General features: G+C 53.6%; 1 protein-coding gene across 2 annotated transcripts; it reads right to left on the minus strand.

Moving 5' to 3' along the window:
- Positions 1–8,431: 8,431 nt before the first annotated feature.
- DLL3 (delta like canonical Notch ligand 3) lies at positions 8,432–18,354 on the minus strand. Of its 2 annotated transcripts, XM_025367088.1 has the most exons (9): positions 18,230–18,354; positions 17,800–18,081; positions 16,269–16,326; positions 13,847–14,089; positions 12,614–12,831; positions 11,445–11,667; positions 9,281–9,860; positions 8,988–9,072; positions 8,432–8,648 (listed from the first exon to the last, which is right to left on the minus strand). In XM_025367088.1, exons 1-9 carry the CDS (start codon positions 18,296–18,298, stop codon positions 8,643–8,645), a joined length of 1,764 nt encoding a protein of 587 aa, XP_025222873.1. In that variant the 5' UTR covers positions 18,299–18,354; the 3' UTR covers positions 8,432–8,642. The 2 variants fall into 2 exon arrangements, with proteins under 2 accessions (XP_025222873.1, XP_025222872.1); XM_025367087.1 differs by having other exon boundaries at positions 8,432–9,072.
- Positions 18,355–18,934: the final 580 nt, after the last annotated feature.

An 18,934-nucleotide genomic window follows, 5' to 3' on the forward strand; every position in this document is an offset into this window, starting at 1 on the left:
AGACTCTGTCGCCCAGGCTGGAGTGCAGTGGCTGGATCTCAGCTCACTGCAAGCTCCGCCTCCCAGGTTCACGCCATTCTCCTGCCTCAGCCTCCCGAGTAGCTGGGACTACAGGCGCCCGCCACCTTGCCCGGCTAGTTTTTTGTATTTTTTTAGTAGAGACAGGGTTTCACCGTGTTAGCCAGGATGGTCTCGATCTCCTGACCTCGTGATCCACCCGTCTCGGCCTCCCAAAGTGCTGGGATTACAGGCTTGAGCCACTGCGCCCGGCCCCACTTTTCTTTCTCTATACTTTGTCTTTGTGTCTTACTTATTTTCTCAGTCTCTTGTCCCACCTGATGAGAAATATCCACAGGTGTGGAGGGGCTGGCCCCCTTCCCGGAATAAGTTCAGTCAGCCTGCGGCAATCAGAGACAGCTTCCTAGAAAAGGGGACAACTGACATCTGGAGAATGATGGCGAGCACCTCAGGGACAGTCTCACTCTGTGGCCCAGGCTGGAGTGCAGTGGCGTGATCTCAGCTCACTGCAACCTCAGTCTTCTGGATTCAAGAGATTCTCCTGCCTCATCCTGCCCGCCACCATACCCAGCTAATGTTTGTATTTCCAGTAGAGATGGGGTTTCACTATGTTGGCCAGGCTGGTCTCCAACTCCTGGCCTCAAGTGATCCACTGGCCTCAAGTGACCCACACACCTCAGCCTCCCAAACTACTGGGATTATATGGGTGAACCACTGTGCCAGGCTGAGAGTTCACATTTATTACAGTGCTAGGCGCTAAACATTCGCCCACAGCTAGTTAAGTGGCAGAGCTGGGATTCAAACTCAACCTGTCAGGCTCCAGCATCCTGGGGCTTAACCACTTTGAGAAGGAATGTCAAGCTGTGAGCTCCTCAAGGATGGGGCCTTGTCCATCTTGTTTACTGCTGTATTCCCAGCTCCCAGAACAAGATCTGGCATGCAGTAGGTGCTCAATAAATGTTTGTGGCATTAATAAAGAGACAAAGGAGTTAGCCAGGTAAAGGAGGAGTTAGCTGGAGGCAGCAGGACTAGAGCCCAGACAGTGAGCACAGCAAATACAGCCTTGGAGTGAGGGGCAGGGCCATTAACCAAGGACCTTCTTTTGTTTTTTACGAGTACATCAGACAAGTACTTTTTCTTTTTTTTTTTTGAGACGGAGTCTTGCTCTGTCGCCCAGGCTGGAGTGCTGTGGCCGGATCTCAGCTCACTGCAAGCTCCGCCTCCCGGGTTCCCACCATTCTCCTGCCTCAGCCTCCCGAGTAGCTGGGACTACAGGCGCCCGCCACCTCGCCCGGCTAGTTTTTTGTATTTTTTAGTAGAGACGGGGTTTCACCGTGTTAGCCAGGATGGTCTCGATCTCCTGACCTCGTGATCCGCCCGTCTCGGCCTCCCAAAGTGCTGGGATTACAGGCTTGAGCCACCGCGCCCGGTCACAAGTACTTTTTCAAAACATCTTTTTATTTTTTGGGAGGACAGGCTCTCACTCTGTAACCCAGGCTGGAGCACAGTGGTGCAATCACAGCTTGCTGCAGCAAGACCTCCTGGGCTCAAGCAATCCTCCCACCTTGGCCTCCCAAAGTTCTGGAAGTACAGCATGAGCTGGCCAGTCTTTGGTTGGTTGGTCGAGTATGGGAGTGGAAAGACTTGTTTTCAGTAATTTGCAGGAAGCCAAGAGAGGGGTGTCTGTGTCTAACAGCCAGGATGGTTTTACTTCCAAAGTAGAAAAGTGTTCCAGTGTTAGATACTGATTTAAAAAAAAAAAAAAAAAAAGCCGGGTGTGGTGGCTCAAGCCTGTAATCCCAGCACTTTGGGAGGCCGAGACGGGCGGATCACGAGGTCAGGAGATCGAGACCATCCTGGCTAACACGGTGAAACCCTGTCTCTACTAAAAAATACAAAAAAACTAGCCGGGCGAGGTAGCGGGTGCCTGTAGTCCCAGCTACTCGGGAGGCTGAGGCAGGAGAATGGCGTAAAACCCAGGAGACGGAGCTTGCAGTGAGCCGAAATTGCGCCACTGCACTCAGCCTGGGCAACAGAGCGAGACTCCGTCTCAAAAAAAAAAAAAAAAAAAAGGCCCCTGATGGGGAGCAATGGTTCACACCGGTAATTCCAACACTTTGGGAGAGCGAGGCGGTGGATCACCTGAGGTCAGGAGTTTGACATCAGCCTGGCCAACATGATGAAACCCCACCTTTAATCACAGCACTTCTGGAGACCAAAGCAAGAGGACTGCTTAAGCCCAGGAGTTCAAGACCAGACTGGACAACATAATGGGAACCCCTCTCTACAAAAAACTTAGAACTTAGCCAGCTATGGTGGTATGCAACTGCAGTTCCAGCTACTCGGGAGGCTGAGGCAGGAGGATCGCTTGAGCCCAGGAGATTGAGGCTACCATGAGCTATGATCACACCACTGCACTCTAGACGGGGTGACAGAACAAGAGCAAGACTACGTCTCTTTTTTTTTTGTTTTGTTTTATTTTTCTTTTTTTTGAGACGGAGTCTCGCTCTGTCGCCCAGGCTAGAGTGCAATGGCACGATCTTGGCTCACTGCAAGTTCTGCCTCCCAGGTTCACGCCATTCTCCTGCCTCAGCCTCCCAAGTAGCTGGGACTACAGGCGCCCGCCACCTCGCCCGGATAATTTTTTTGTATTTTTTTTAGTAGAGACGGGGTTTCACCATGTTAGCCAGGATGGTCTTGATCTCCTGACCTCGTGATCCGCCCGCCTTGGCCCCCCAAAGTGCTGAGATTACAGGCGTGAGCCACTGCGTCCGGCCAGGACTATGTCTCTTAAACAAAACGAAAGCAAAGCCTAGTGGCCTGGATGTGTGCCATGAATAAAAAAGAAACCTGTGATCGTGTAAGTCAGTAAGATTTGAGGGACATTTGTTATTGCTGCAAAACCCAACTATCTCAGTTGGCTCAGGCTGCTATTAAAAAAAATACCATAATCTGGCTTAAACATTTATTTCTCATAGGTCTGGAGATTGGAAGTCAGTGGTCATGGTGCCAGCAGGTTGAGTTCTAGGGAGGGACCTCTTGCAAGCTGCAGACCACCAACTTCTTGCATCCTCATATGGCAGGAAGACAGCCAGCTAGCTCTCTGGCTTTTGTTTGTTTGTTTTGAGACGGAGTCTTGCTCTGTCGCCTGGGCTGGAGTGCAATGGCACAATCTCAGCTCACTGCAACCTCTGCCTCCCAGGTTCAAGCAACTCTCCCACCTCAGCCTCCTGAGTAGCTGGGATTACAGGCACTCCCACCATGCCCGGCTAATTTTTGTATTTTTGTAGAGACCGGGTTTCACCACATTGGCCAGGCTGGCCTTGAACTCCTGACCTCAGGTGATCCACCAGCCTCGGCCTCCCAAAGTGCTGGGATTACAGGTATGAGCCACTGTGAGCCACCGCGCCCGGCCTTCTTCTTTCTTTCTTTATTTATTTTTATTTATTTATTTTTTTTGAGACGGAGTCTTTGCTCTGTCACCCAGGCTGGAGTGCAGTGGCGCGAACTCGGCTCACTACAAGCTCCGCCTCCTGGGTTTACGCCATTCTCCTGCCTCAGCCTCCCGAGTAGCTGGGACTACAGGCACCCGCCACCTCGCCCGGCTACTTTTTTGTACTTTTAGTAGAGACGGGGTTTCACCGTGTGAGCCAGGATGGTCTCGATCTCCTGACCTTGTGATCCGCCTGTCTCGGCCTCCCAAAGTGCTGGAATTACAGGCGTGAGCCACCGCGCCCAGCCATTTTTTATTTTTGAGACAGAGTCTTGCTCTGTCACCCATGCTGGAATGCACCGGCACAATCTCAGTTAACTTCAACCTCTGCCTCCTGGGGTCAAGCGATTTTTGTGTCTCCACCACCCAAGTAGCTGGGATTACAGGTGAGCACCACCATGTCTCGCTAATTTTTGTACTTTTTTTTTTTTTTTTTTTTTTTTGAGACGGAGTCTCGCTCTGTCGCCCAGGCTGGAGTGCAGTGGCCAGATCTCAGCTCACTGCAAGCTCCACCTCCTGGGTTTACGCCATTCTCCTGCCTCAGCCTCCCGAGTAACTGGGACTACAGGCGCCCGCCACCTCGCCCGGCTAAGTTTTTGTATTTTTTAGTAGAGACGGGGTTTCATCGTGTTAGCCAGGATGGTCTCGATCTCCTGACCTCGTGATCCGCCTGTCTCGGCCTCCCAAAGTGCTGGGATTACAGGCTTGAGCCACCGCGCCCGGCCAATTTTTGTACATTTTTATAGAGACAAGTTGCTTTCACCATGTTGGTCAGGCTGGTCTCAAACTCCTGGCCTCAAGTGATCCACCTGCCTCAGCCTCCCAAAGTGTTGAGATTACAGGCATGAGCCACCATGCCCAGCCTCTGGCTTCTTATACGGGTATTGATTTGGTGTGGATATTTTTCCCCCCCAAATCTCATGTTGAAATGACCGCCAGTGTTGGAGGTGGGCCTGGTGGGAGGTGTCTGGAAGCGAAACCCTCATGAAGGTCTTGGTGCCCTCCCCACAGTAATGAGTGAGTTCTCGCTCTGTGAGTTCCCTCGTTCCCTTGAGAGCTGGTTGTTTAAAAGAGCCTGAGGCCAGGCGCGGTGGCTCAAGCCTGTAATCCCAGCACTTTGGGAGGCCGAGACGGGTGGATCACAAGGTCAGGAGATCGAGACCATCCTGGCTAACACGGTGAAACCCCATCTCTACTAAAAAATACAAAAAACTAGCCGGGCGAGGTGGCGGGCGCCTGTAGTCCCAGTCACTTAGGAGGCTGAGGCAGGAGAATGGCGTGAACCCGGGAGGCGGAGCTTGCAGTGAGTTGAGATCGCGCCACTGCACTCCAGCCTGGGTGACAGAGCGAAGAGCTGAGACTGGGCGTGGTGGCTCACTTCTGTAATCCCAGAACTTCAGAAGGCCAAGGCAGGCAGATTGCTTGAGGTCAGGAGTTCGAGACCAGCCTGGCCAAAATGGTGAAACCCCATCTCTACTAAAAATACCAAAAAAAATTAGCTGGTATGGTGGCGTACACCTATAGTCCCAGCTACTTGGGGGGCCAAAACAGGAGAATCGCTTGAATCAGGGAGGCAGAGGTTGCAATGAGCCAAGAGCGTGCCACTGCACTCCAGCCTGAGTGACAGAGTGAGGCTCTGTATCAAATAAATAAATAAATAAATAAATAAGAGCCTGGCACCCCTCTCTCACTTCCTCCTTTGCCATGTGATGTGCTTGCTCCCCCTTCACCTTGTATCATGATTGGAAACTTCCTGATGCCTCAGCAGAAGCAGATGCCAGTGCTGTGCTTCCTGTATAGCCTACAGAGCCATGAGCCAAAATAAACCTCTTTCTTTATAAATTACAAAGCTTCAGAAGCCTCAAGTATTTCCTTTTTTTTTTTGAAACGGAGTCTCGCTCTGTCACCCAGGCTGGAGTGCAATGACATGATCTTGGCTCACTGCAACCTCCGCCTCCCGGGTTCAAGCAATTCTCCTGTCTCAGTTTCCCAAGTAACTGGGACTACAGGTGCCTGCCACTATGCCCAGCTAATTTTTGTATTTTTAGTAGAGATGGAGTTTCACCATATTGATCAGGCTGATCTCAAATTCCTGACCTCAGGTGATCCACACACCTTGGCCTCCAAAAGTGCTGGGATTATAGGCATGAGCCACTGTGCCCAGTCCTTTGTTTTTTTCTTTATTTTTTGAGACAGAGTCTCACTCTGCCACCCAGGGTGGAGTGCATTGGCACCATCACAGCTCACTGCAGCCTCAACCACCTAGGCTCAAGCAATCCTCCCAGCTCAGCCTCCCAAGTAGCTGGGACTACAGGCGAATTACACCATGCTTGGCTGATTTTTTCAATTTTTTTTTTTGTAGAGACAGGGTATTGCCATGTTGCCCATGCTGGTCTCGAATTCCTGGGCTCAAGCGAGTCTCCTGCCTCAACTTCCCAAAATTCTGGGATTACAGGCGTGAGCTACCATGCCTGGCCTTAAGATTAATCTTCTAGGCTGGGCTCGGTGGCTCACGCCTGTAATCCCAGCACTTTGGGAGGCCGAGGCAGGCGGATCACCTGAGGTCAGGAGTTTGAGACCAGGCTGACCAACACGGAGAAATCCCATCTCTACTAAAAATTCAAAATTAGCTGGGTGTGGTGGTGCATGCCTGTAATCCCAGCTACTTGGGAGGCTGGGATAGGAGAATTGCTTGAACCCGGGAGACGGAGGTTGCAGTGAGCCGAGATTGTACCACTGCACTCCAGCCTGGGCAACAAGAGTGAAACTCCGTCTCAAAAAAAAAAAAAAAAAGATGAATATTCTAGCCATGAAACTGTGAAGAAAGAGAAGGAAATTCATGCTAGTTTCACTGTCATACCTCAAACTGCCAAAGTTTCCAAGGCCACAGGGTGTGATAAATGCTCAGTCAAGATGGGAAAGGCATTGTTTGTAGGTGGAAGACATAAACAGAAATGTGTTCAGATTGCATTCAGTACTATCAGCAGCTTCAGGCATCTACTGTGGGTCTTGGAACATATGCTTCAAGGATAAGGGAGGACTACCATAATTTTTTTTGTTTTTTGTTTTTTGTTTTTTTTTGAGATGAAGTCTCACTGTTGTCCCCCAGGCTGGAGTGCAATGGCGCGATCTCGGCTCACTGCAACCTCTGCCTCCCAGGTTCAAGCGATTCTCCTGCCTCAGCCTCCCAAGTAGCTGAGATTACGGGTGCATACCACCACGCCCAGCTAATGTTTTGTACTTTAAGTAGAGATGGGGTTTCACCCTGTTGGCCAGGCTGGTCTCAAACTCCTGACCTCAGATGATTTGCCCGCCTCGGCCTCCCAAAGTGCTGGGATTACAGGCGTGAGCCACTGCTCCCAGCCCACCATAATCCTTATAATTACATGATTACTGTCACTGCTGCTTTTTTTTTTTTTTTTTTGGTGACAGAATCTCACTCTGTCACCCAGGCTGGAGTGCAGTGGAGTGATCTCAGCTCACTGCAACCTCCAACTCCCAGGTTCAATTGATTCTCCTGCTTTAGTCTCCCAAGTAGCTGGGATTACAGGTACCCACCACCATGCCTGGCTAATTTTTGTATTTTTAATAGAGACAGGGTTTCATCATGTGGCCAGGCTGGTCTCAAACTCCTGACTTCAGGTGATCCGCCCGCCTCAGCTTCCCAAAGTGCTGGAATTACAGGCATGAGCCACCACGCCCAGCCTACTCTTTGGTTTTTGCTGTAGATTTGAATTACTGTCTGAGGTTACCTGCTTTCAGACTAAGGAGTTTCCGTATTTCTTGTAAGATGGTCTGTCAGTTTGCCTGCCTGACACAGTACTCATTTCTGGGAACAAACTGATCTGAGGGGAGCAGGGACACCCCCTCACCTATATAATCTATGTGATCTGGGCAGGTTGACGTCACTTCCTACCACACAACAGGCAAATGAGCAAGCCTGGCCAAATCAGAGGAAGCCATACTGCCTGGCGACTGGTTTAGGAAGGCTTACCAACAAGCCAGGGCCAATGAGAGACTGCCTACAGTGAAATCAATCAAGGGGTAAGTAGAGGCAACCAGAGACCAAGAGCCCCAGTCCACTGCTGCTGGAAGCCACATCTACTCCTAGGATTTTTCCACTTTATGAGCTAATACATTTTTTTTTTTTTTTTTTTTTTTTTTTTTTTTAGACAGAGTCTGGTTCCGTTTCCAAGGCTAGAGTGCAATGGCACAATCTCGGCTCACTGCAACCTCCGCTTCCCGAGTTCAAGCGATTCTCCGGCCTTAGCCTCCCGAGTAGCTGAGATTACAGGTGCCTGCCACCGCACCCAGCTAATTTTTGTATTTTTCAGTAGAGACGAGGTTTTGCCATGCTGGCTAGGCTGGTCTCGAACTCCCGACCTCAGGTGATCCACCCACCTCGGCTTCCCTTTGTAATCCTGTGCTGGGATTACAGGCGTGAGCCACCACTCCTGGCCACTAATACATTTTTTTTTAAAGCGACAGAATCTTGCTGTAGTGCCCAGGCTTTAGTGCAGTGGTGTTATCATAGCTCACTGCAGCCTCAAACTCCTGAGCTGAGGCGATCCTCCCGGCCTCAGCTTCACAAGTAGGTAGAATTACAGGTGCGCCACCAAGACTGGCTAATTTTGTTTTAATTTTTCGTATAGGGGTCTTGCTGTGTTGCCTGGCTGCTCTCCAACTCCCAGCCTCAAGCAATCCTTCCGCTTCAGCCACTGATCTCACTCTGTGGTTCAGTGGGATTACAGGCGTGAGCCTCTGCACCCAGCCATAAATTCTTTTATATTTAAAGCAGTTTGAGTCGTTTGCGACCCCTACAACATAAAGAGTCCTGTCTACTATTCTCCTCAGGAGACAAAATCTCTTCCCTTCAGCCCTAACACTACATACAAAGCATTCAGCCTCGTTAGTCAAAACTGATCACAATAATAGCCTTTATAGGTGTTTCTGGAGAGATGGGTGAGAAAAAATAGGATATAAATAACCATTATTTACAACTTGCAGCAGTAAAGTTCTCCAAGACACCCCTTCGAGATTGAACTCCAAAGCCTCTGGGGCAGAGACTGGGCACCACCAAGCAAATACAAAAATCCACGCTCCGACTCCAGGTGCGGATGGAGGAGACGCGTCAGGCCTAGAAACAAAATGAGTAGGAAGCATTAGAGAGGCTGCCCCTCTGCCTCCCCTGCCTCCCCGCAGAGTAGCATCAGTGGAAAAGCTCTGGCGGAGTCCCCATAGTGACCTCTTCAAGCCCATAGCTTTTTCAAAGAGAATATGGCAGGTAGCTCAAAACGACAAGAGGGATGCAAAATAGGAAGAAACTAAGTTAGAACTGAAAATGGGCTTAAAACCTTCCAGAGACTCTACCCAATTCATTTCACAGACAGAATCGAGGAAGGGTAGGGAAAAAGCAGGTTCTGCCTCTGCCCAGTGTGCCCAGTGTGTAGCGGGGGTGGGAAAGGAGCGTCGCTACCTCCCGAGCGTAGATGGAAGGAGCAGATATGACATAAATCCCTCGAGAGTCTACATCTTCAGGGCGATTCCAATCTACGGACGAGCTGTGGGAGGAAAGAAAGAAGAAAAATTCAGACCCTTTAAATTCTCAGATCTTGTTTTCCCCTACCCATCACAAACGGGAACCCAAAGCCAGCTACCGGGTAAGAGACCGACCAGGGAAATGCATCAGGGAATCGCGCCAACTGCACCACGGAGATGGGTACAAGCAGCCAGCCGCGCGAGGCGTTCGTCTGCGGCGCAGCCCCTCACCTCGGGACATCCCCGGGACCCTCCTGCGTCCTTAGGTTGTTGAGTGCATCCGGGAGTGCATGGACTGACGGCTCCGGGGTCCCAGCCAGCAAGCGAGACCCAGCATCCTGGGCGTGGCCACGGCGGCGCACGTGGACCAGCAAGAGCGCAGCGCCAGCCACGCCCACGGCCACCAGCAGCCCCAGAGCCGGCGGCAAAAGGTAGCGCTGCGGGTCCCCGGGCCTCAGGCCGGGCGGGGCCGCGGGCAAAGCGCTTACGCCGTCGGGGTGCACTGGGAACTCACACCGCGCACCCATGTAGCCGGGCGCGCAGGCGCAGACGAGGCCGGAAAAGTGGGCGTAGCAGCGGCCGCCGTGAGCACAGGGGCGCGCGGCGCACGGGTCCGCGCGCTCGCGGCAGTCGCGGCCGCCAAAGCCCAGCGCGCAGGAGCAGCGGTGCGCGCCGCCGCCCTCCACACACGTGCCGCCGTTAGCGCAGGCGCGGCCCGCGCAGTCGTCGAGGTCGTGCTCGCAGCGCGGACCCGCGAAGCCGGCACGGCAGCGGCAGCGCAGGGCGTGGCCCAGGTCCAGGCAGAGTCCGCCTGTGGGGAAGGGAGCATCAGAGGGCACAGCCTGGGAGCCGGGGGCGGGGCCCACCTGCCCGCGCTGTTTCCCAGTTCTATCATCGCAGCACGGGGTCCCCTTTTTCTCTCTGTCTCTTAACTCAAGGGCCAGCGTCTTGGAGTGTGCCAGGAAAGCCAGCTCGCTTCTTTTCTACCTGATGAAGTTTTGGAATAATTAATTCAGTGCCACCTCTTTGGCTCTCGGTGCCCTTGTCTCTTTTTCCCTCGACTTCGATCATACTTCAATAGTAGACAGCTCCCAGAACTATGTGTTTGAACCCTCTGACCTTCTTCTGCCTAGAATACCTCCTCTCTTCCCTTCCTCCTTTTCTCCCATTTTCCCCCCTTTTCTCTTTCCTAGCCCACTCCTCAGGTCTCTACTCCGATGCTTCTTCCTCCATCCCAGCCCTGATCACTGCCCTGTGCTCCCAGATCACAGCCCTGGCCACCCACCCTGGGCTCTGTCTGAGGGTGTCTGTCTTCCCCTCTGGGCTGGTACCTCCAGGAGGGCGCGGCCCAAACATGTCCTGGTCCCTGCTGTGTCCCTAGTACCACGCACCCCAGAGTGAACACTCTGTTTGGGACAGAATTATCGTATTCACTCGCAAGAAGATAACAGCTAGCCCTTTAGATTCATGATTTTTTTTTTTTTTTTTTTAAACGGAGTCTCGTTCTGTCCTCCAGGCTGGAGTGCAGTGGCGCGATCTCGACTCACTGCAATCTGCCTCCCTAGTTCAAGCAATTCTCTATTTCAGCCTACATTCATGATCTTATTTAATCTTTTTTTTTTTTTCTTTTTTTTGAGACAGAATCTCAACTCTGTTGCCCAGGCGGGAGTGCAGTGGCACAATCTTGGCTGACTGCAACCTCCACCTCCCGAGTTCAAGTGGTTCTTCTGCCTTAGCCTTCCGAGTTGCTGGAATTACAAGCACCTGCCATCACGCCTGGCGAATTTTTTGTATTTTTAGTAGAGACGCGGTTTCACCATGTGGCCCAGGCTGGTCTCCAGCTCCTGAACTCAGGTGATCCGCCCACCTGGGCCTCCCAAAGTGCTGGAATTATAGGCGTGAGTCACTGTGCCCAGCCTCATTTAATCTTTTAGCACCGATATCAGCTCTCTTCTCTGTTCAGAACCTTCCTGTGGCTCCATCTCACTCAGGGGAAAAGTGAAAGTTCCCCTTCTTGTGACCCAGGGGGTCCCACAAGATGTGCCTCAGTCACCTCCCTGATCTCGTCTCATCAGTGTAACCCCACTGGCTTCCCTGCTTATCCTCAGCACACCAGGCACTATCAGGAGGGGCAGGGACTTTGTTTCATTCCCTGCTGTATCCTCAGTGCCTAGAATAGGGCCTGGCACACAGTAAATTCTCAGTAAATATTAATAGTTATGAGATAGGGAATGTCTCCCTGCCCATTTTACAGAACAAACAGGCTTGCTGGTGGAAGGTCAGGTACCCCGGCCCTAGGGTTAGAAGAGTCAAAGCCAGGATCCCAACCCAGGACTGTCTGAGCCATGCAGGGCCCCCACCCCCATCCCTTGCCAATAGGGCCTCCAGGCCTCACCATTGCGGCATGGCTGCAGGCTGCACCGGTCCACCCTCTTCTCACAGTTGGAACCTTGGAAACCAGGTGGGCAGTGGCAGATGTAGGCAGAGTCAGGGTCTGCACCCCCAACACACAAGCCACCATTGAAGCAGGGTCCATCCGCGCATGTCACCCCGCTCACCTCACACCGGAGCCCGTAGAACCCACGCGGGCATGTGCATTCAAAGGACCCGGGTGTCTCCTGGGCAGGGACAAGAGGACTTGAGAATGGAGTTTCCTTGGAGAAAAATCCCATCCCCCTCCTCATTCCTAACCACTGGGGACTGCTCCTTGTCCAGTCCCAAGTCCCACTGTGCTGTGCAGGGGCCACCCTGGGAGGTCCTCCCGACATCCCCTCGATCCCCTCCACATTTTTGGGTCCGCCCATGTGACCCCACAGGTAGGAGGCTCTGGGGACCCAGAGTGACCCCATTCCCACCACTACACCTTTGCCTACCAAATGCTGCCTGCCTGGTCTGCCCTCCTCGCTCCTGTCTACATTGACGAGTCCTACTGGGAGGTCCTAGATCTCAGTCCACCTCCTCCAGGAAGCGTTCTCTGGATCTTTCCTTCCCAGAGCCTCCCCCTAAGTATCTGAACCCTGAGTGTGGCAGTATCCAGGTGGCCCACACTGGACCCTACTCTACCCCAGCACTCCATGCCAGGCTCACTCACTGCCACCTCTGCACCCTTGCTCCGTGCAGGCCACTCACCTGGCCACCCTCTCTAATCATGTCCCAGAAGCCCCAGCTCCGGGCCATCTCCAGGAAGCCTTCTCTGATGTCTCCACCCCCCTGTGCCCGCAGATCCCAAATCTCCAACCGATTTGGCCCCACCACCCACTACCTTGGACCCTGAACCATTCTCACTCCCACAGTGGCAGCAGCTGTGGCCCCACACGGCTCCTCATGATTTCCACTCCCACATCTTTCAGGGCCACCCACTGAGTATGCTCTCCCCAGTCCCATCCCCATCACCTAATCCTACTTCAAGGCCCCAGATGCAGACTGGATGCCTCCAGGAAGACCTCCCTGATAGTTATTCCCAGACCTCCTCCCCAAGCTGGTGTCTCCTGGAGCCCCAGGGAGGGGGCCGTGGCTCCCAGGGTAAAGTACTAAGCAGGACAAGGTGGGAAGGGTGACACTGACACTACAGCTGCCCCCATTGGCACACGGGTTCCCGTCACAGGGCCCAGGTCCAGGGACAAGGCATCCGGTGGTAGCAGAGGACGTGCCCCTGAGGCCGAGGCAGCTGCTGGTGGAGACAGGGACCGTGCAGAGGGGTCCAGTCCAGCCCTCCAGGCATCGGCATTCACCGGGCTGCTCACAGAAACCATGCTCGAGGCTGCAGCCTGCTCGGCACACCGCTATGGGGGACAGAGAGGCAGAGAGAAAGGGAACACCAAGGTCGGGGAGGGCCAGGGACAAGATGGAACTCAGGGAGGTTTCTGAGCACATTCCCTGCACCACCTTGCTTCATCCTTGTGACAGATAATCATCGGGACTAGATGGTACTGTGACCCCTTCCCCCCCCAGTTTACAGATAGGGAAACTGTGGCTCACAGAGACAAACTGACCAGCCCACCCAGGAAATGGAGGAGTGAGGATGTGAACCCAGGCCATCGGGCTGGAGTCTGTGCTCTTGGAAGGAGGATGGGACGGGGGCACCCACGTCAGATCGTGAGGATAGGAGACAGGAAGGGGATTTGGGATTGGTGGCGGGACCCCTGGCCTTTCAGGGAAGATAGGAGTGTCTTGAATTAGGGTGGCTCTGGAAAGACCTGGATTAGCCTGGGAGTCCTAGGGACCTTGGTGGGGCTCTGAAATTTGAGGAGGGGTCTGAAGAATTCCAAGCTTTAAAAAGCCATGGGTTCTGGCCTGCAACCCTAGGGAGGGAGGATGGAGTCCCTTGGCCAGAGTAGACTGGGAGGAGATTCCAAAGATTGCGGGTGGGAGTCGGGAGGGCCGCAGAATTAGAAGAACTTTGGAGTCCTAGCATCGGGACAGGGTGTGAATGTGGGTTAGGGAAGGAACTGGAGGGTGCCAGCATAGGAAATGGACGTGGACTTCCTATTTGGGGCGACAAGAGGGCTGGGAGAGGGAAGAGGGCTTGAGTAGTAAGGCAGGGCTGGAGAGAGGTCCAGGGTCCTCGGTTTCCCCGAAGGTGGCAGCTGGATGGTGGGCAGGGTTTGGGGTACATCCGCAGCAGTCACCGCATTCCCCAGCTCCCTGAAGAGGGGTGCCTGGGGTACATGGTGGGGGACTCTAGAGTACCCTGAAGAGGATGAGTGGGTTGTGAGAGGGGACTGGGGGCCGCGAGTGACGCTCAGGAGGGGCCGGGGTCCCTGGCTGGTACGGGGTGGGGTTGAACGCAGGACTCACGCGGCGCCTCACACTCGTCCTCGAGCGGTGCGCAGGGGCGCAGTCCCGGGCCGCACCGCGAGGGGGCGCTGCGCGGACGGCAGAGGCGCGTGCACGCGGTCCCGACGGCAGGCAGTTCGCAGCGCGCGCGGTAGGAGAAGCGCAGCTCCCAGGCGCCTGCGCGCTGAATGTCCCGGGCCCACGGGCCTCCGGCTGCCAAGCGCCGCCGTCTGGTCACGCGCGCCAGCAGGCTCCAGGCGGGCCCTGCGGGGACAGGCAAAGGAGGGGTGCTGGGGTGGGCCCGGCCGAACATGGATGCATACGGAGCGCCCCGGCCGCTTTCTCCTCGCCCCTCCCAGCGAGGCCAAAACACCCTCATGGAGCCCTGGGGTCCTTGGACCTCGCGAGTAGAATGGCAGTCACTTTCCTTACTTTAGCAAGGCTGCGAACTCCCCAGTGCACCCTGGGACCTGCAATGTCGTGGTCTCTTCTAGTACCCTAGATAACAGTTCTCTCGGCCAGGCGTGTGGTGGCTCAAGCCTGAAATCCCAGCACTTCGGGAGGCCGAGACAGGTGGACCACCTGAGGTCAAGAGTTCAAGACCAGCCTGACCAACATGGTGAAACTGTCTCTACTAAAAAAAAAAAAAAAAAAAAAAAAGCCAGGCGTGGTGGCGCACGCACGCCTGTAATCCCAGCTACTCTGGAGGCTAAGGCAGGAGAATCACTTGCACCCAGGAATGGAGGTTACGGTGAACCGAGATAGCGCCATCGCACTCCAACCTGAGTGACAGAGCAAGACTCCCTCTCAAAAAAAATAAAATAAAAAATAAACAGTTATCTCATAGAAACCGTAATACTCCCGTATTTTGACCCAGATCTTTGTAAATTGAAGTAATAATGAGACCTCTAACACCCTGTGACATTTGGTACCTCGATACGGCCAAAGAACAATAACATGTCTGAAGTGAGGTCATAACACCCCTAAATTGTGCCTCCGGATCTTCCTATATCAAAAGAGTGGCAGAGACCCCAGTTACTAGACCGTAAATTACCACATTACCTGAGACCTTGGGATACTGGGAGAGTGACACTTTCTTGAAGGCAAAGGTGTCACCCCCCCAAAATTGTGATACAGCTTTCTACATCAGAACAGTGAAGAAGTGGCTCACTCCTATAATCCCAACGTTTTGGGAGGCCAAAGTCAATGGATCGCTTGAGCCTAGGAGTTTGAGACCAGCCTGGGCAACATAGCGAGATCCCATCTCCATAAAAAATAAAATAAGAACAAGAAAAAAAATGGTGACAAACCCCCCCGCTGTGGGCCTCACATAGCAACAGAGTCTCCCAAGTTGAAGATAAGAATGCCCTGTAACGGCCGGGCGCGGCGGCTCAAGCCTGTAATCCCAGCACTTTGGGAGGCCGAGACGGGCGGATCACGAGGTCAGGAGATCGAGACCATCCTGGCCAACACGGTGAAACCCCGTCTCTACTAAAAAAACACAAAAAACTAGCCGGGCAAGGTGGTAGGTGCCTGTAGTCCCAGCTACTGGGGAGGCTGAGGCAGGAGAATGGCGTGAACCTGGGAGGCGGAGCTTGCAGTGAGCTGAGATCCAGCCACTGCACTCTAGCCTGGGCGACAGAGCAAAACTCCGTCTCAAAAAAAAAAAAAAAAAAGAATGCCCTGTATCCCTCCCAGGAACCTCTGCTCAATATTCTCTTTGGTGAAGCTCCGACATCCCACAGGGCTCCCTGGGACCTCCACATGGAGAAGGTGACAGAGCTTCACGTAGGGGCTGAGCGTGGTGGCTCACGCCTATAATCTCAACACTTTGGGAGGCCGAGGTGGGCGAATCACGAGGTCAGGATTTCGAGACCAGCCTGGCCAACATGGTGAAATCCTGTTTCTACTAAAAATACAAAAAAAAGTAGCTGGGCGTGGTTGTGGGCGCCTGTAATCCCAGCTACTTGGGAGGGTGAGGCAGGAGAATTGCTTGAACCCGGAAGGCAGAGGCTGCAGTGAGTGAGATCATGCCATTGCACTCCAGCCTGGGCAACAGAGTGAAACTCTGTCTTGAAAAAAAAAACAAAAACAAAAACAAAAAAAACTTCACATAGAAGAACCAGAAGTAACTCTCATTGCACCCTGAGCTCTCAATATCAGATGGTGATAAAGTAGGGCTGTGAAATGCTATGCCCTGCTCTGGAGGTGTTGATAGTAAGAGAGCTTCCCCTATTTCATCTGCTACCAGGACCACAGACTGCTACATCCAGTACCAGGGACATTTCTGTGCCTGAGATGCCAGGAGGCCTGGAGCTGTCAACACCCGGCACCACATCCCAGGAGCTGTGATGACATCATAAGACCTATAGACAATACCACCAACCTGATGTCTCAGGTGGGCCCCAGCTTCCCCACTAGTCCCAAGACTGAAGACACTCACCTCCAATCTGGTCTCCTAACTCCTCTCTCCAGGTTTCAATGATGAGAGAGAAGGTGCCCTGGTTGGGTGAAGGAAGGGGGAGATGAAAGATGAAAGACAGTGGTTAGGGTAAGTACTCAATGAAGGCCAGAGTTCAGGAATAGAGGGTGATGGCTATTGCTGGGGACTGAGCAAGCAAGGGACAATTCCCAGAGGGACCAGCCCAGCCCAGGGAAGGAATGACATCTGTGGCTTTTTTGGGGGGGTCCGGGGGGGAGACAGGGTCTCACTCTGTCAACCAGGCTGGAGTGCAGTGGCACAATCTTGGCTCACTGCAACAACCTCCAAGGCTCAAGCAATCCTCCCACCTCAGCCTCCCCAGTAGCTGGGACTACACGCGCATGTCACCATGCCCCGCTATTTGTTTTGTTTTGTTTTGTTTTGTTTTGTTTTAGAGATAAGGTCTCACTATGTTACTGAGACTGGTCTCAAACTGCTAGGCTCAAGCGATCCTCCCACCTAAGCCTCCCAAAGTGCTGGAATTACAGGGTGAGCCTACTGGACGTGGCTTGCTTTATTGAGCACTTACTACGTGGTAAGCACTTTATTCAAGAGATGTGGTTGAATCACTCAAAAGGGACCCTTGTGAGATACCAGGATGATCCTTTTTTTTTTTTTTTTTTTTTTGAGACGGAGTCTCGCTGTGTCACCCAGGCTGGAGTGCAGTGGCCAGATCTCGGCTCACTGCAAGCTCCGCCTCCCGGGTTCACGCCATTCTCCCGCCTCAGCCTCCCAGTAGCTGGGACTACAGGCGCCCCCCACCACGCCCGGCTAGTTTTTTGTATTTTTAGTAGAGACGGGGTTTCACCATGTTAGCCAGGATGGTCTCGATCTCCTGACCTCGTGATCCACCCGTCTCAGCCTCCCAAAGTGCTGGGATTACAGGCTTGAGCCACCGCGCCCGGCCCAATGATCCCATTTTTAAGCATAGGAAACTGAATCTGGAAACCAGGCAGTCACTTGTCCAAAAGGACAAGGGTTTAGAATTGCAATACAGGTCTGTCCATCTTTGTGCCTTTGGGTTGTGGGGATGGGAGATAGGATTTTGGAGGTGAAAGAATAATTAATACAGGACCCAATTGAAATAACTGAGGACAGAAAAAAAAAAAAAAAATAGAAGATATTAGTGGTTCCCAAGACAAGGTGTGAGAGGTTTGCGGAGAAAGATGAATACCCCAGTTTTTAGGGATCCCCAAGGAGCAGAGGTAGGGTTCCTTGAGTTTAGGATTTCAGAGGTTGGGTTTGAGATTCTGGGAATTTGGGGGTCCCAGCATCCAGGGTTGGGGAATCAGAACATTTAGACTCCCGGGTGTGTAGAGTTTAGAGGTCTGGGAATGTGGGGTTCCAGATGGTGGAGTTACTGGTCTGGGAATTTGGTCCGCCCCCTGGGAGGCAGGATTAGGGTCTTGGAAGTTGGAGGGGAGAGGAGGTGGAGGTTTTGGTGGCAGGGTTAGGCCTCCAGCACCGGGAATCCCCCGGGGACAGCACTTACAGGCCAGGCGTCCCGAAAGGGCACCTGCAAGAGGCCGTTGGGCAGTGGGAGATCAGGCGCGGGCGCTTCGGGCTGCTCGGTGTAGACGGGTCCGCGCGCACTCAGCGCCGCGCCCAGGGCGCACGGGGACTCGGCGGCCTCCTCCGAGAGCCCAGGCTTCAGGCAGACTCTGAAGAAGAGGCGACAGGGTCCCCGGGCGCTGCAGGGGGACCGCGGGGCCCCCGGGCCTGGACCCGGCCCGAAAGAGTGGATCTGCAGCTCGAAGACGCCAGCGGGCCGTGCCTGGGGCGAAGACGGGCACAGGGTGAGGCGGCCGGGCGGACCCAGGTGTCCCTTCCGCCCCGCGCTCCCTCCCCAAGACCTTCAGGTCGTACTCACCCCTCTCCCCCGCATTCATCCCTTTCCACGCCACCTCCCACCTGGCTCTGACCTGAGGGATGAAAATGAGCGCTAAGATCACAGTCTGGGAGAGGAGCCGAGACATCCTTGGGGAGACCATGGCCTTCTAGGGGGGGTCTCGGGAGTCGCAGCTGCTGGCTTCCGAGTCTTATATCTGAGGGAATGGCCCCGCCCCTTCAGGCAGCTACCCGGCCCCAAGGGACCAAGGGCGGGGGGAGTCACAGGGGAAGGGGAGCGTGCAGGAGCATCAGCGAGATTCCATCTGTAGTCGTAGGCACGGGCGAGGTCATGAGTGGGTGATCCCGGGACTTTGTGTGTGGCTGGGGTGGGGTGGGGTTGGGGGGCTAAGTCTGTGTGAGGTTGTACATGATTTTAAGATTCTGGATGTGTGGTATGAACCAGAGCTACTGGAGGGTGTACACGACTTTGTGATTGTGTGTCCACGTGGGACTGTGCGGCTCAGCATAGGCCTGGAGTTGTGTGTGATTGACACATTTATGAGGCTGTAAACAATTCTGACTCTGCACGCACACCCGAGTGGGAAACTAGACGTGTACACGACTTCGTGATTGTGTGACGCTTTGAGATTGTGTGGCTGTGTAGATACTTCTCTGTGCGTGTGTGTTTATGGAAGATCCTGTATAGCCGTATAAACCTGTGACTTTGTGCTGTGTGCGGGTGTGGTAGAGGCTGTGCAAGGTGGGAATGGCGGAGGGCGCCTGTATGTGAATGAGAC

The sequence above is a fragment of the Theropithecus gelada genome, chromosome 19 (assembly GCF_003255815.1).
Source record: "Theropithecus gelada isolate Dixy chromosome 19, Tgel_1.0, whole genome shotgun sequence".
In the NCBI taxonomy this organism is placed as follows: Eukaryota; Metazoa; Chordata; class Mammalia; order Primates; family Cercopithecidae; genus Theropithecus; species Theropithecus gelada.